This window comes from Leucoraja erinacea, chromosome 13 (genome assembly GCF_028641065.1).
Source record: "Leucoraja erinacea ecotype New England chromosome 13, Leri_hhj_1, whole genome shotgun sequence".
In the NCBI taxonomy this organism is placed as follows: Eukaryota; Metazoa; Chordata; class Chondrichthyes; order Rajiformes; family Rajidae; genus Leucoraja; species Leucoraja erinaceus.
The window spans coordinates 5,677,382-5,693,384 of NC_073389.1; the positions used below are offsets into that span (position 1 = coordinate 5,677,382).

Sequence of the window (16,003 nt, forward strand, 5' to 3'; positions counted from 1 at the left end):
CTCGGGTGTCGTTGAGGCCGCAACGAGGAGCGGCCTCCAACAGGAAGAGACCGGGGACTCAGGTGTCGACTCACCGTTGCCGTCGCGGAGCTGGCCGAGTCCGGAGCGGGTGGAGCGGTGGTGGAGCGCTGCTGCTGCTGCTGCTGCTGCTGCTGCTGCTGCTGCCGGCTGCTGCCGGAGAGTCGGAGGCTCCAACGACAGGTCTGTGGACGGCGGCACCAGGAGCCCACGGCTCCCTGGAGGGAGACCGCTTTTCGGGGCTTCTGCAACGGCGACTTCTCCCGCCCGAGTTGCGGGGTCGAAGAGCTCCTGGAGCGGGGCCTACATCACTGCCCCGCGCGGCTGGAATGGCCGCGGACTCTGCGAGCGCACGCCGGGGGCTCCAACATCAAGACCCGGTGTGCGACCTCGCACCACCCGGCGTGGCTTTAATGGCCGCGGGACAATCGCCATCGCCAGCCGGGGGCTATGACTTTGACTCTGACATCGGGGGGGAGAGAGTGCAGTGGAGAGATAAGTTTATTTGGCCTTCCATCACAGCTATGTGATGGATGTTTATGTTAGATGTAATTATGTTGTGTCTGGGGTCTATTTGTGTGTAATGTATGGCTGCAGAAACGGCATTTCGTTTGGACCTCCAGGGGTCCAAATGACAATTAAATTGACTCTTGACTCTTGACATCGGGAATAATCTTCCTGCATCTAGCCTGTCCAACCCCTTAAGAATTTTGTAAGTTTCTATAAGATCCCCCCTCAATCTTCTAAATTCTAGCGTGTACAAGCCAAGTCAAATGTTGCAACTTAAAGGTATCCTGTTGCAGTGATATCCTGTTCATGTATGAGGAGCGTTCGAAGGCTCTGGGTCTGTACTTGCTGAAGTTTAGAAGGACGAGGGGGTCTTTCATTGAAACCTATCGGATAATAACCCGGATAGAGTGGACATGGCAAGGAAGTGTCCAGCATTGGGAGCATCTAAGACCAGAGGGCACAGCCTCAAAATAAAAGGACGTACCTTCAGAATGGCGATGAGGAGGCATTTCTTTAGCTAGAGGGTTATGGATCTATGGAATTTATTGTCAAGCCATTGTTTTTTTTTAAAGCAGAGATGGATAAATTCTTGATTAGTAAGGGGGTCAAAGGTTACTGGGAGAAGGCAGGAGTGGGAAACGTAGATCAGCCACGATTAAATTGTGTCATAGGACCTGATGGGCTGAATGGCCTAATTCTGCTCTTTTGTCTTATCGCACCACAAGTCTAATACACTCTCTGTTTCGTACCAAATAGAAAATGAGTGACGACACGAATACATACATGAATGACTGGGGAAAAAAGACATCCATCATCCAATATAATTCATAGGTGGTAAGAAATGTAACTGAAGACAGTGAGCAGTGTCTGAGATCAATGTGCGAACAGGTTGATCTGCAGAAATAATGGTACAACACACAAACAATGCAATTTGCCCCAAGGCAGTGGCAGAAGCTTGATAGAGCATCATTGTGAAGTGCCAATAGAAGTGATTGCCTGTCAATTTCAATGGCCAACTGCGGTGAAACTCGAGTTCTTGGACAGAGTTGTCTGATTGCAGCAGGGAGGTTACATGAAAACAGTTTTAATCCCTAGACTGTACTTTTCCAATACAGCTTTTTCCCTTGTTGTCAATTTCCAAAGTAACTTTCAAATGGTTCTCTAGTTCACTTTATATATTTATATATGGTCTAATTTGACTGCAAATGAAGTTATTCACTGAACCTTGGTACACGAGACAATAATAATCTAATACCAACAGAGTTACGTGCCTTTTTGGTTGATCATATGTCCCAGATAATGGACAGGGGTTGAAATATATAAATTACCAATTACATTTGAGAAATTCCACAAAAACACTGCAATAGGAGACTAAAATAGTTTTTTTTTAAAAATAATTTACCATGAATGAAAAAGAGAAATGTTTCTAATGAGGCAATAGATCAACTGCCTGTAGCAAGACAGAAAACATTGATGGTCGTGTGTGTGGTGGAATAGGAGATTAGTAAATGAGAACAGAGAGGGTGCTTAAGCTAATCTTCCCCCAGAGAAGAGTAATATCCTGTTTCATGTGAAATGATAGTGTGTGATTTCAACAAATGACAGAGACTCCACTACAACAGATGTACAACGGTAATCAAGATGCAGACACTGATCATAAAATATAGCACAATATGCAAGTAATGAGTGCACCACGTTTTATTATCAGGAAGATCATTTGCTCAGTATGAACTGACCTACTAACAAAATATTTTCTCCTGCCACCACCCGCCAAACTTCCTTCCAAGATTATGAAAGAAATGTTTTCATTATCGTCTTTTTAAAGTTGTGCAGTGGAAAGCAAATCGAACAACGCAAGGAACTTACCACATTTAAGTGTCGTAAACTTATCAAACAAGATCAAGTCCTTAAACCAATCTACGGCAAAGAGCATCCTATCAACGTACCTCCTTGGCCGTTAAGGCATGTTCTCCTGCTAAGAGCAGCATGCTGAGTCCTCCCATTTGAGTGGGATCTAGCGGTAACGAGATATAGGTATGCGTTATTCATTCCCAAAGTCATTCCATGACACAATCTATCACACATAACTAAAGGTCCGTGCCAGTCCACCCCTCTGTCTAGTCTCCTTTCTTGCTGCTCAGGGTTGACTTATGGTTTAGCAAGGAGATTACGGTTTTGGAGATTTTAACATAACTTTGCCCCTGTAATCAGTTCCATTGAGCGGATGCTTCACAAAATGTAACAGCTTGTTATCGGATGGAACAACTTTATGTCTGAACTGCCTGCAAATCTCAGCCAAGCTTGATTGGGACTCAGGTGTGGGGCTCGCTGTCACTGCTCTCCGAGCTGCTGGAGCCCCCCCACCCCGCAACACACACCCGCTGGTGGCCCTGCAACATCACGTTCACAAGCTGAACACATTGGCACAGAGAAGTGACCAAAGCACGCACTGTGCAGTGTTTGGGAGCCTGGATAGATCAGAGGAACAGGAAGAATACAGCTAAGATTTACTCAAGATGGAAAAGGTACACAGAAGATTTTGGCAAGTCTAATATGGGCAGGACCTTCACAGTGAATGGTAGGGCTCTGGGGAGTGTTGAAGAGCAGAGGGATCTAGGAGTACTGGTGCATGGCTCCTTGAAGGTCGAGTCGCAGGTAGATCAGGTGGTCACAAAAGCTTATGGCACTTTGGCCTTCATCAGTCAAAGTATTGAGTATAGACGTTGGGAGGTCATGTTGCTGTTGTATAAGACGTTGGTGAGACCGCATTTAGAGTATTGCGTTTAGTTCTGGGCACCATGTTATAGGAAGGATGTAGTCAAGCTGGAAAGGGTACAGAGAGGATTTACGAGGATGTTGCCAGGACTAGAGGGTGTGAGCTACAGGGAGAGGTTGAGTAGTCTGGGTCTCTATCCCCTGGAGCGCAGGAGGATGAGGGGTCATCTTATAGAGATGTATAAAATCATGAGAGGAATAGATCGGGTAGATGCACAGAATCTCCTGCCCAGAGTAGGTGAACCGATGACCAGAGGATACAGGTTTAAATTGAAGGGGAAAAGGAATCTGAGGGGTAACTTTTTCACACAAAGGGTGGTGGGTGTATGGAACGAGCTGTCAGAGGAGGTAGTTGACGCTGAGACTATCCCCACGTTTAAGAAAGTTAGACAGATACATGGATAGGACAGGTTTGGAGGGATATGGACCAAACGCAGGCAGGTGGGACTAATGAGGGGTGATCTTATAGAGGTGTATAAAATCATGAGAGGAATAGATCGGGTAGATGCACAGAATCTCCTGCTCAGAGTAGGTGAATCGAGGACCAGAGGACATAGGTTTAAGGGGGGGAAAAGGTTTCATAGGAATCTAAGGGGTCATTTTTTCACACAAAGGGTGGTGGGTGTATGGAACGAGCTGTCAGAGGAGGTCGTTGAGGCTGGGACTATCCCCACGTTTAAGAAAGTTAGACAGGTACATGGAGAGAACAGGTTTGGAGGGATATGGACGAGTTGGGCCGAAGAGCCTGCTTCCACACTGTATCACTCTATGACTGCCAGAGCCAAGAACTCCAAAAGGAACGCTTTTGAATTTGCTATCCACCCCCCCACCCAATCATAATTCTTGAAACAATGATCAACATGCTTGAACCATCGATGAGATCATCTACCTGCCATGGCAAAGTTGATTTGTGGCATTTCCTCAGTATTCACCACCCGCTTGATAATGGGAAAGTCCTTTGTGGGGTCTGTTGGAAAGGTCCACAGCTTCTTTCTGGTGGTGACGGTGGGCGAGGGACTCTTCAGAGGCTTGTTGGTGGTCGGACACCACTTGTAGCCAGGGTTAGCTTTTAGAAAGGCATCCTTGTACTGCGGGAGGACAGCAGGAGCATTAATGGGAACCAGCACGGCACATCGGTGCACCCACCACAAACTTGCCAACACACCCCGTCATCCCAAGAACAGAAAATCAACCAAAAATTAACAAGATCGCATTTATACACAAGTTTCACGAGCAGATAAATGTTGACTCGAAACTTTTCCTACAAACCCAGACCAACTTCGGGAACAGTTCATGCACGTCAGAAGAAATAATTGTGACTGGTTTTGCAGCAAATTAACACGCACTTGAGGAGATAAGTAAGCATCTTGGCGACAGAACACTGTGTTGTCAAGCCTGAGATACTAGAGACGTAGACACAAGAGACTGCAGATGCTGGAATCCTGAGCCAAAAACAAAGCGCTGGAGGATCTCAGTGGGTCAGGCACGCATCTGTGGAGGGGAATGCTGAGAGAGGTTCCTATGCTCCTTGAGCAGTTTGTAACAACAAAATGCATAGAGTCAGTTTTAACAATTTCACAATATGTTGAGTGAAATTTCCATTCTTATATATTAGTGGCACTGGAAGCAAGACCCAGAATATCGACAGCAGCTTCAATATGTTCTATCCTGTCAATGTTAAATGGATACAGTGGACATTTAACCTATTATAATGCATCTTAACATCTTCCACAAAGTCCATTCCAAGCCCAAGGCCGGAGAATACAGACACACATCATACCAGGTTTAATTATGTCTTGCCCACTGGAGGTGTGTAAATTTAGCAACAAGTTTTAGTTGCCACCCAACCTGATTTAATTAACACAGGCTCCTGGATAGATGACAACATCAGACAGCAACAGATTTAGGAATCAACATTACCTCGTCAGCCCTGCCTTCACTGTCAGGCAAAGACTGCAAGCAGGTTCTGATGTCCCAGCAACTCTGAAATTCTACACGTCCCTAGTCTCGTCCCATCTCTCAGGCGAGTGCATCGCTGGCTGACTCTGGTCTCACGGTCCCTTTACCCACTCCACTACCCGTTTCTTCAGCACCCCTGCTGCCCACTATGCCCAGTTTCACCAGACCTGGCAAGGCACTGCTCGTTTCTTCTTGTTCCCTAGTTTTTCTTTCACACTCTCACAATGTGACACCAGCCTGCCCAGGGGACATCTTGGGCGGCATGGGCAGTTTGGGCCTAAGGCCTGTTTCCGTGCTTTATGGCCCTATCTCTCATATTGACAGCGGCCTTGCCTTGGAAAAGGCCAAATGCCACCGGATATTGAAGGATATTAACGTCATATCTTTGGCGTGGGGAGGGAAGGATGGCTCAGTCAACCATTAAACAACATTGAATGATAGTCAGTTGACGGATGCCAGTCGTTCAATGAGGTTGGTTGTCACATCAAGGATGAAAACCAGCTCAGAGCAGTGTTTATGCCTCTAAATATATTCACACTGCTTGATTTATGCCACAATACTGCCTTCAAAAAGCAGAGTTGAGATTTCAGGACTGACTATCGCATAATGGTCAAGTTTGTTTACAACTACTGCAAGGCCCAATAATGTGGAATGAATTATAGGTGAAATGAAATTTATCACATTGTTATATTAAGTTTGAATAATGAAAGGAGTGTTTCCAAAATGGAAACTATTACTTCACACTCAATTTAAGGAAATGCTCTGATAAAATTTCAAGGCACAATATTGCATTCCTGCACTTTATAAAGGGAAGAAATAGAGGAACAGACCCTTCGGCCCAACTTGTCCATGCTGACCAAGATGCCCCACCTAAGCTGGTCCCACCTGCCAGCATTTGGCCCTTATCCCTCTAAACCTTGCTTATCCATGTACATGTGCATATAAATGTTGATAATCAAAATGTCCTTGAACATTGCCTGCTCTGCTCTGTCATTTTCACACCTTACCCCCCCATATGGCAGGACTGTCATATGAGGAAAGATTGAAAAGACTAGGCTTGTATTCACTGGAGATTAGAAGGATGAGGGGGATTTTATAGAAACATATAAAATTATAAAAGGACTGGACAAGCTAGATGCAGGAAAAATGTTCCCAATGTTGGACGAGTCCAGAACCAGGGGGGCCACAGTCTTAGAATAAAGGGGAGGTCATTTAAGACTGAGGTGAGAAAAAAATTTTCACCCAGAGAGTTGTGAATTTATGGAATTCCCTGACACAGAGGTCAGTGGAGGCCAAGTCACTGGATGGATTTAAGAGAGAGTTAGATAGGGCTCTAGGGGCTAGTGGAGTCAAGGGATATGGGGAGAAGGCAGGCACAGGTTATTGATAGGGGACGATCAGCCATGATCACATTGAATGGCGGTGCTGGCTCGAAGGGCCGAATGTCCTCTTCCTGCACCTATTTTCTATGTTTCTATATCTCTTGTCTGCTTCTCCCCTGACTCCCAGTCTGAAGAAGGGCAAAACGTCACCCATTCCATCTCTCCAGAGATACTGCCTGACCCACTGAGTAACTCCAGCATCTGCAGCTCCTACCTACACATGAAATTCTACCCCATTTTTCCCACAAGGCTGAGATAAAAGCATTTCCCATAACACTGACATCAGAAGTAGTAGTGCACTTGGAAAATAATAATACAATTGGTCAGTCACTGATACCTCAGGTAAATAATGTTAAGCATAGGACACTGCCTTGCTGAACCTGCTCCAGCAATGACACAGATATCCTGCACGTCAGAGGATGGAGAATTATAATTCCCCAGTGAGCTTTTCCTAGTTTCCTCGAGAGTCCACAATAACCATAAGCACACGCTGAAGTTGGACAGAAATCCACATTAACGTTTTACATGAATGCTATTATAAAAGAGCCATTTCCTTGCTTCAAATACATTAAACAGAACAAGATTCTCAATCACCAAAGAATTAGTTTAATTGCCATTAGCATCCTGAGCAATCAAGTTACTCATGACAATGTTCATACGCGATCCCAAAGGCAATATGAAAGCTGAAAATGATGACAATCTAGCATCTGCAAATGTATAACATATATATTTGCAAACCTTAACTAATGGAGTCCATTGTCATTTTGAAACTTACTATCAATTAACACAAGGTAGACAAAAAATGCTGGAGAAGCTCAGCGGGTGAGGCAGCTTCTATGGAGCGAAGGAAATAGGCAACGTTTCGGGTCCCGAAACGTTGCCTATTTCCTTTGCTCCATAGATGCTGCCTCACCCGCTGAGTTTCTCCAGCATTTTTCATCTAACTTCGATTATCCAGCATCTGCAGTTCCTTCTTAAACATCAATGAACACAAAATTAGAAGGGTTTCGGCCTGAAACGTTGCCTATTTCCTTCGCTCCGTAGATGCTGCTGCACCTGCTGAGTTTCTCCAGCATTTTTGTGTACCTACAAAATTATCATTGGAAGTTGACAATAATCAGTTGCTTCTGTGGCTGGCCACTAGGGGGAGTGCAGGCAGTGCTCACTGTTATGGTGCAGCCAAGGTGAAAAATATGTAGTGTCAACTTTTCTTCAAAGGAAAATTGTGTTGGACCACCAATTGAGTTCTTTGCAGAAATGGTGGAGAGGATTCGGAGGACAAACACAGCTGATAATATGTAGATGCATTTTAAAAGCCAGTTAAAGGAAATACCATGTAATAGACAGGCTGGCAAAGTCCAAAGTAGATTCTAATGCCCCTGTCCCACTTAGGAAACCTGAACGGAAACCTATGGAGACTTTGTGCACCCAGCCCAAGGTTTCCATGCGGTTCCCGGAGGTTTTTGTCAGTCTCCCTACCTGCTTCCACTACCTGCAACCTCCGGCAACCACCTGCAACCTCCGGGAACCGCACGGAAACCTCGGGTGGGGCGCAAAGTCTCCAGAGGTTTCCGTTCAGGTTTCCTAAGTGGGACAAGGGCATTTGGGTATATCACGAGTAAAATAGCAAGGAGGGAAAGAATAGGGCAGATTAAACGGTTACAAGGTTGTCTGCGTGGAGCCACAGGAGGTGGGCGAGGTGTGAAATGAATATTTCAGGTCTGCATTTACTGCGGAGAAAGGCATGGATACTGGGGAACTGGGTAGTCAATGGCGATGTCTTCAGGAGGGTCCATGTCACAGAAGTGCTGGCGGTCTTAAAATGCATGAAGGACAATCATCCTCAGGGTCTGATCAAGTGTATCCGAGGATGATCGTGGGGAGAAATTATAGGCCGCGAGTGGGGATATTTGTATCATTGATGCAGGAAGACTGGAGGGTGGCTAATCTTACGCTCCTAGTTAATGAAGGCTGGAAGGCCAGAGTACTTGAAATTGGAGAATTCCATGGAAGGCCACAATTTACTTGAAATTGGAAAAATCCATGTTGATAGCATTGGGTTGCAAGCCACCCAAGCAGAATATGAGGTGCTGTTCCTCCAGTGTGTGTGCGGCCCTCACTCTGGCAATGGAGGAGGCCCAGGACAGAAAGGTCGCACATTCCTCCCACCAACCTGCTTCTTTTCCCTCCTCTCGTCTCTCGTCATGGACCGTTCTGGTCACCCTGGTACGGGATGGATGGGATTCAACTGGAAAGGGTGCAAAAATAGATTACGAGGACCTTATCGGATCTGGAAGGTTTGAGTTAGGAAGAGAGTCTGGGCAGGTCGGGATTTTAGCCCCAGGAGCGTAGGAGGATGATGGGTGATCCCACAGAGGATTCTGAAATCACGAGGGCTATAGGTGGAATGAAGATCATATGGGGAGCAGTCATTCCCCAAGGCAAGGGGAGGGCTAAGATTAGAGGGCATAGATTTAAGTTGAGAGATGGGCAACTTTAACGGAGACCCCAGCACATTGCTGGTAGCCACTGCTAGTTGTCGCTAGCCCCTGCAGAGTAGAGACACCAGCACACTGTTGGTAGCCACCAGTCCGTGTAGAGAATGGGGACCCAAGAGAATGTAGACGGCAGCCACTGCTGGTAGCCAAAGACCCGTGGAGAGTACAGAAAGTCTAAACAAGGACCTCGACCCGAAACATCACCCATTCCTTCTCTCCAGAGATGCTGCCTGTCCCGCTGAGTTACTCCAGCATTTTGTGTCTGCTGTGATAATTATCTTTGATGTAAACCAGCATCAGAAGTTCCTTCCTACACAGAGTACGGAGACTCCAGCCCACGGCTCACCTCCTTCGCCAGGTCGGTGTACTTCTGTTTTTCCTTTGGATCTAGGACAGACCACCAGTCCGCTAGAATCTTTGTTGCACCGCGATTGTCGAGACGAGGGTGCTGCTGACGGACCAGGGAGCGGTGGCGTTTGCAGAAGAGAAGAAACGCGTTCATTGGCCTGCGGGCACGTTGCTCGGAAGAGTCGTCGTCCGTCTCATCCGCCTCGTGTTCCAGACCCTCGGTACTCATCAGGGCATCCTGCGGGAAACAACGTCACGGCAATATTAATATAGGGAGCAAGAAAAATAACCATGAATGCCCACTGCACAGCAAACCGCTTCACATTCATCCCGAAACCTGATTTGTAGATTCTCAGTGATATCGGTAACAAAAGAGGTCTCATTTTAAAGAAGACAGAAGGAACTGCAGATCCTGCTTTACAAAGGAAAGACACAAAGTGCTGGAGTAAATCAGCATGTCAGGCAGCATCATGGAGGTGGGTCCCGACCTGAAAGTCACCAGGGATCAGGAACCACCAGTAATCGCGGTGGGCAGTGTACAGACCCCTTAACAGCAACCACCCTGCAGGACATAATGCAAAGGAAGAAATAATAGAGGCTTTTCAAAATGTTGCAATGATCTAAACGAGGGATTATAATCAGACGAGAGGAAAAACATCAGGCGGGTCGAGGAAACTTGGATTAGAAGTTTAAACAGTGTTTTGGAATAGTTTTTACTGCAGGATGCTTGGAGCTGACCATGAGACAGTGTGCACATGACCTTGTGTTGCACCATGAGATGGTATTAATCACTCACCTCACATGGATAGATATAGATATGCCATTTATTGTCACTATACATGTACAGTGAAACTGAAAGCTGCTCGTACTCAGTGCATACATACAATTTAGCACAAAAAACAAGAAACAGAAAAAAACAAAAAACAGAAGGGAGATGGGGGGGGGGGGGGAATAGGTGCACAAATTCTGCGGCCCTACATACATATATACAAAAATAAAAATGGAAGTCCGTTTGGGGGTGTGTAGCCAGGGCATGTGTGAATTTGAATTTATAGTAGTTATAATTCTCGGAAAGCAACTATTCCTGAGTCTGTTTGTCCTGGATTTGATGCACCTATAGCGCCTTCCAGAGGGCAGCAGGTCGAACAGTCCAAACGCAGGATGGGAGCTGTCTTTGATGATCTTCTTTGCCCTGCTAAGGCAGCGGGAGGTGTAGATGTCCATCAGGGAGGGGAGAGGGCAGCCAATGATCCTCATACCCCTGCACTGCAGCCAGGACTTTAACACTCAGTTCCAGAAGGAGTATTAAACTTAAATAAGGATTAAACAGGAGGGTATGAGCGGACTCCCAGAGTAGGTTCAGGGATGGATCCATGGAGATGCAGGCTCTCAGGGGACCTTGCAGAGTTCACAAGATACAAGCCACTGCAAAAGAAACATTCTAAGGGGAGGACCCACCATCCATTGTAATTTAAAAAAGTTGATGATGTGAATTTTTAAAAAAGTTTTATGCCATAATTGTGCAAAGATGGGTGACAAGAGAATAAAAATAGCAAAGAACGATGAAAAGATTAACAAGTAAACATAAAAGTATGAAATAAAGCTAGCCAGGAATTGTAAACATGGTAAAAGGGCCTATCCCACTTTCACAACCTAATTCACGATCTCTGCCGAGTTTGCCCTTGACTCATACTCGCAGCATGGTCGACACGAGGTCGTAGGTAGGTCGTCGCAGGCCATGATGCTAGTCGTAGGTACTCGTGGCATCAAGTAGGTCGGGGCGTTTTTCTAGCATGATGAAAAATGTCCACGAGTAAAAAAGGTTGTGAAAGTTTCAATGGATATTTTAAGCAGGAATGAGTTCATACATGTTTTAATTAATTTTTATTCTTGTAGAATGCAGGCCGATGTATTTTGCACAGGTTGCTCCTGTAGAAAGTGAGCCTAGGTCCATTAAGCATGTATTTGGTGTAGGTTTTCACCACTGCGATACAGGCAATATCCTGGAACTTGCTGCTACTCTGGAATTAAAACAGAGGGCGGAACTGAGGGGAGTCACAATCAGTGGTATTCGGACAACTGTTATTGCACTGGGCTGACAAACTCTTGGTCCTGACTGACTTCTTTCTCGTGTCTCAAAAAAGTTGCCAGAGAGATAGTTGCTTTAAGTGTTTGCTTTAAATTTCCAACATTCCTTAGATTTGGGGAAGGTTTTATTACATCGGGAATTGTCCAAAGAAATTTCATTATTCAAAATGAAAGAAACCAGAGAATCACAGGGCAGTTGGTCTAATGTGAGGGAAATGTTAGAAACTGTTATAAAAGTTGTTAGGGCAAGGCACTTACACATTAAGACACAAAGTGCTGGAGTAACTCAGCAAGTCAGGCAGTATCTCTGGAATTCATGGATAGGTGATGTTTCAGGTTGGGACCCTTCTGCCTGACCTGCTGAGTTACTCCAGCACTTTGTGTCTTTTTTGTGTACATCAGCATCTGCAGTTCCTTGCAGCTCCACTTACAGGCTAATTGTGCTGTGTTCAATAGTACCATCTTACTCTTGAATGCAAATCCTTTTTATTCCTGAAAGCAGAGTCACTAACATGACAAACTACAGTCAGATTAAAGACCAGATCTCAGCAAAACTGAAAAGAAAATGGTTGCATTTTGAAATTTACCTAATGGATGGATACTAATCTCCAAATTAAAAAAAAAAGACCAACTGTGCTACTCTTCATAGTTACAAATATTTATATATCATTGACATTTCTACACTCTGGCATCCTTACACTAGAGACCATAACATCAGCATATCCTCCCTCCACTAGTAACATCACCACCAGGTCATTTTATGCTCTGCTTTACTAAGAAAACCAGAGCTTAGGAGAGGCACAGAAAGTAAATGCAGAGTTGAAAGATTTTACTTATGAGTACACGCAGGAGAAACTAGGAGTCCTTCCAATAGCACAGAGAAAGAAAGCTAAGAAAATCTGGGGCTAATATTCAAGAGGTGTTTCAACAACCTATTGTCACTTATAATAACCAGACCGATGCATGTGTCAAAATAAACCAATGAGAAGTTAGGACTTTACTATGTGAAGATATCTGGTCTTCTTCAGTCAGTGCCGAGTATACAAGTAATGGGCCTGTCCCACTTAGGGGATCTTTTATGCAACTGCAGGCGACTAGTTTGTCACCACATGTTCGCCGGGAATAGTCTCCTCAGTCGCGCAAAACGTCGTAGCTTCTTTCAGGTCGCAGCTAAATTTTCAACATGTTGAAAACTTTTCAGCGACAGTGGGTTTGAAGCCAATGAGCATAGCCTGACTTCTACAGACGTTGGCGCTGTGGTAGGTTGCCGCCAGGATGACGTAGGTTGGCGCCAGTTTTATGACAGTCACCGGCAGTTGCCTAAAACATCGCCAAGTGGGACAGGCCTGTTAGTCCTACAAGACTGTGGTGAGGCTGCACTTGGAGTGTTGTGTTCAGCTTTTAATAACCCTGCTATAAGAAGGATGCCATTCAGCTGGAAACAGTGCAGAGATGATTTATGAGGATTTTGCCGCGATTTGAGGGCCTGAGCTACAAGGAGAGGCTGGGCAGGCTCCTTATTCCTTGGAGTGCAGGAGGATGTGGAGTGATCATATAGTGGTGTATAAGATCATGAGGGGAATAGATTGGGTGAATGCACAGGGTCCTTCACCCAGACGAAGGGAAACTAGAGATATAGGTTTAACGTGAGTGGGGAAAGATTTAAATAGGAATTTGAGGGGCAGAGGGCAGTGGATATATGGAACGAGCTGCCAGAGGAGGTTGTTGAGGCCGGTACAATAATATTTAAAAAACATTTGAACAGGTACATTGATAGGAAAGGTATAGACCAAATGCAGACAAATGCGGACTGGACAAGATAGATGCAGGAAAAATGTTCCCAATGTTGGGCGAGTCCAGAATCATGGGCCACAGTCTTAGAACTGTGTGGGCGGCGCGACTCTCGTCAGCAGCGGCCTCTGCAGTCCGTCTGCGTTTTTATTATTTTTTGTCTATGTTTTTATGTAGTTTTTGTTATTTTTTGTTGGGGTGTGTATGTGGGGGGGTGGGTGGGAGGGGGGGGTAACTTTTAATCTCTCCCTGCACGGGAGACCCGACCTTTTCTTTGTCGGGTCTCCGTTGTCGTTGGGGCTGCAACGAGGAGCGGCCTCCAACAGGAAGACCGGGGGCTCCAGTGCCGACGACTCACCTCACCGTCGTGGAGCTGGCCGAGTCCAGAGCGGGTGGAGCGGTGGTGGAGCGCTGCTGCTGCTGCGGCCCGACCTCCGGAGATTCGGAGGCTGCAACTGCGGGTCTGGCGAACGGCGGCACCGGGAGCCCGCGGGTCCCTGGAGGGAGACCGCTTTTCAGGGCTCCCGCAACGGCGACTTCTCCCGCCCGAGTTGCGGGGTTGAAGAGCTCCTGGAGCGGGGCCTGACATCACCGTCCCGCGCGGCTTGGAATGGCCGCGGGACTCTGCGAGCGCACACCGGGGGCTCTAACATCAAGACCCGGTGTGCGACCTTGCATCACCTGGCGTGGCTTTAATGGCTGCGGGACAATAGCCATTGCCAGCCGGGGGCTTTGACTTTGACTCTGACATCAGGGGGGGGGGGAGTGCAGTGGAGAGATAAGTTTTTTTGGCCTTCCATCACAGCGATGTGATGGATGTTTATGTAAATTATGTTGTGTCTTGGGTCAATTTGTTTGTAATGTATGGCTGCAGAAACGTCATTTCGTTTGGACCTCAAGGGGTCCAAATGACAAATAAATTGAATCTTGAATCTTGAGAATAAAGGGGAGGTCATTTAAGACTGAGGTGAGAAAAAACTTTTTCACCCAGAGAGTTGTGAATTTGTGGAATTCCCTGCCACAGAGGGCAGCGGAGGCCAAATCACTGCATGGATTTAAGAGAGAATTATGCCCCTGTCCCACTTAGGAAACCTGAACGGAAACCTGAACGGAAACCTCTGGAGACTTTGCACCCGACCCAAGGTTTCCGTGCGGTTCCCGGAGGTTGCAGGTGGTTGCCGGAGGTTGCAGGTAGTGGAAGCAGGTAGGGAGACTGACAAAAACCTCCGGGAACCGCACAGAAACCTTGGGTGGGGCGCAAAGTCTCCAGAGGTTTCTGTTCGGGTTTCCTAAGTGGGACAGGGGCATTAGATAGAGCTCTAGGGGCTCGTGGAATCAAGGGATATAGGGAGAAGGCAGGCACGGATTATTGATTGGGGACGATCAGCCATGATCATATTGAATGGCGGTGCTTGCTCGAAGGGCCGAATGGCCTCCTCCTGCACCTATTTTCTATGTTTCTAGGTTATATAAATTAGATTAGATTTCTTGGTCAGCATGGGCAAGTTGGGCTGAAGGGCCTATTTTCGTGCTGAATGTCTCCAGGACTATATCACTTTAAGATGTGGAATGCCCTCTGGAAAGAGTGGTGCAAAATGTGCAAAAATATTTATAACGGATAAGGTTAATGTTTGCAAAAAGGAAAATTATCCCCAAGAATGAGCACACAACAATGAACGGAGGTAAATGATTCCACCTTCAGCAGACAGAGATGTGAAATTCATAAGTTCTAGGATCAGAATGAGGCCATTCTGCCCATCAAGTCTACTCCACCATTCAATCATGGCTGATTTCCCTCTCAACCCCATTCTCCTGCTTTCACCCCATTACCCGATACACTCACTAATCAAGAACCTGTCAGTCTCCACCTTAATATCCAATGACTTGGCCTCCACAGCCTTCTGTGGTAATGAATTCCACAGATTCACCATCCGCTGACTAAAAAAATTCCTCCTCATCTCCTTTCTAATGGTACGTCCATTTATTCAGAGGCTGTGTCCTCTGGTCCGAGACTCTCCCACGAAATGAGCGCATAATCTGACTGTTAAGTGTAAAACACCTGGTTTTGAATGGAAGAGAGTCATTTCATTACTTGTCTGATCGCAGGCTCCCAAATTAAGCATGGAATGAAACATCAAAGAGGACACCAGCACAGCAGGGTTTGTGGCAGTTATTGATCAGTAACTGGTGGAGGTGGGGAAACCTAAATTGTGAGCAGAAGCACACTGCATTTAACTAATGTAGTGGCGTAAGAAGGGTAGCCTTAGAGCACCGTCAGCGAGGATTCGCTGGGTAGGTAGTCTGGTCACGCTTGATGTTATTGCAGGAACCACCCAATGCAAGCAAACCCATGATACAGAAACACTAGCCCTGGGGACACAAAGAACTGAAGATAGATACAAAAAGCTGGAGTAACTCAATGGATCATGCCAGGCACAGAAAACGCTATCAAAATATGGAGGGGACCGGAGGACAGGGGGACACACAATTTTTTGGCGACCACGCGCGCTCACACACACATGCGCAAGGCCTAGGAGGCTCAATCTAGCGCTAAATGCGGCTCAACTCTGCCTGTCTCGCCGGGTTAACCTACAGCCCTGCTTGGACTGACGGGACACCAGCACTGCTTCTCCA

At 46.3% G+C, this 16,003-nt stretch overlaps 1 protein-coding gene across 4 annotated transcripts in view; it reads right to left on the reverse strand.

Annotated features, from left to right (window-relative positions):
- Positions 1-16,003, reverse strand: part of LOC129702576 (HMG box transcription factor BBX) — a 159,468-nt gene that overhangs the window by 38,936 nt on the left and 104,529 nt on the right. For all 4 annotated transcript variants that reach the window (XM_055644362.1, XM_055644361.1, XM_055644363.1 and 1 more), the window contains exons 4-6: positions 9,489-9,728; positions 4,193-4,391; positions 2,475-2,542 (exon numbers count right to left, since the gene is read on the reverse strand). In XM_055644362.1, the coding sequence (XP_055500337.1) occupies positions 2,475-2,542; positions 4,193-4,391; positions 9,489-9,728 (507 nt within the window). The remainder of the gene's footprint in view (positions 1-2,474; positions 2,543-4,192; positions 4,392-9,488; positions 9,729-16,003) is intronic.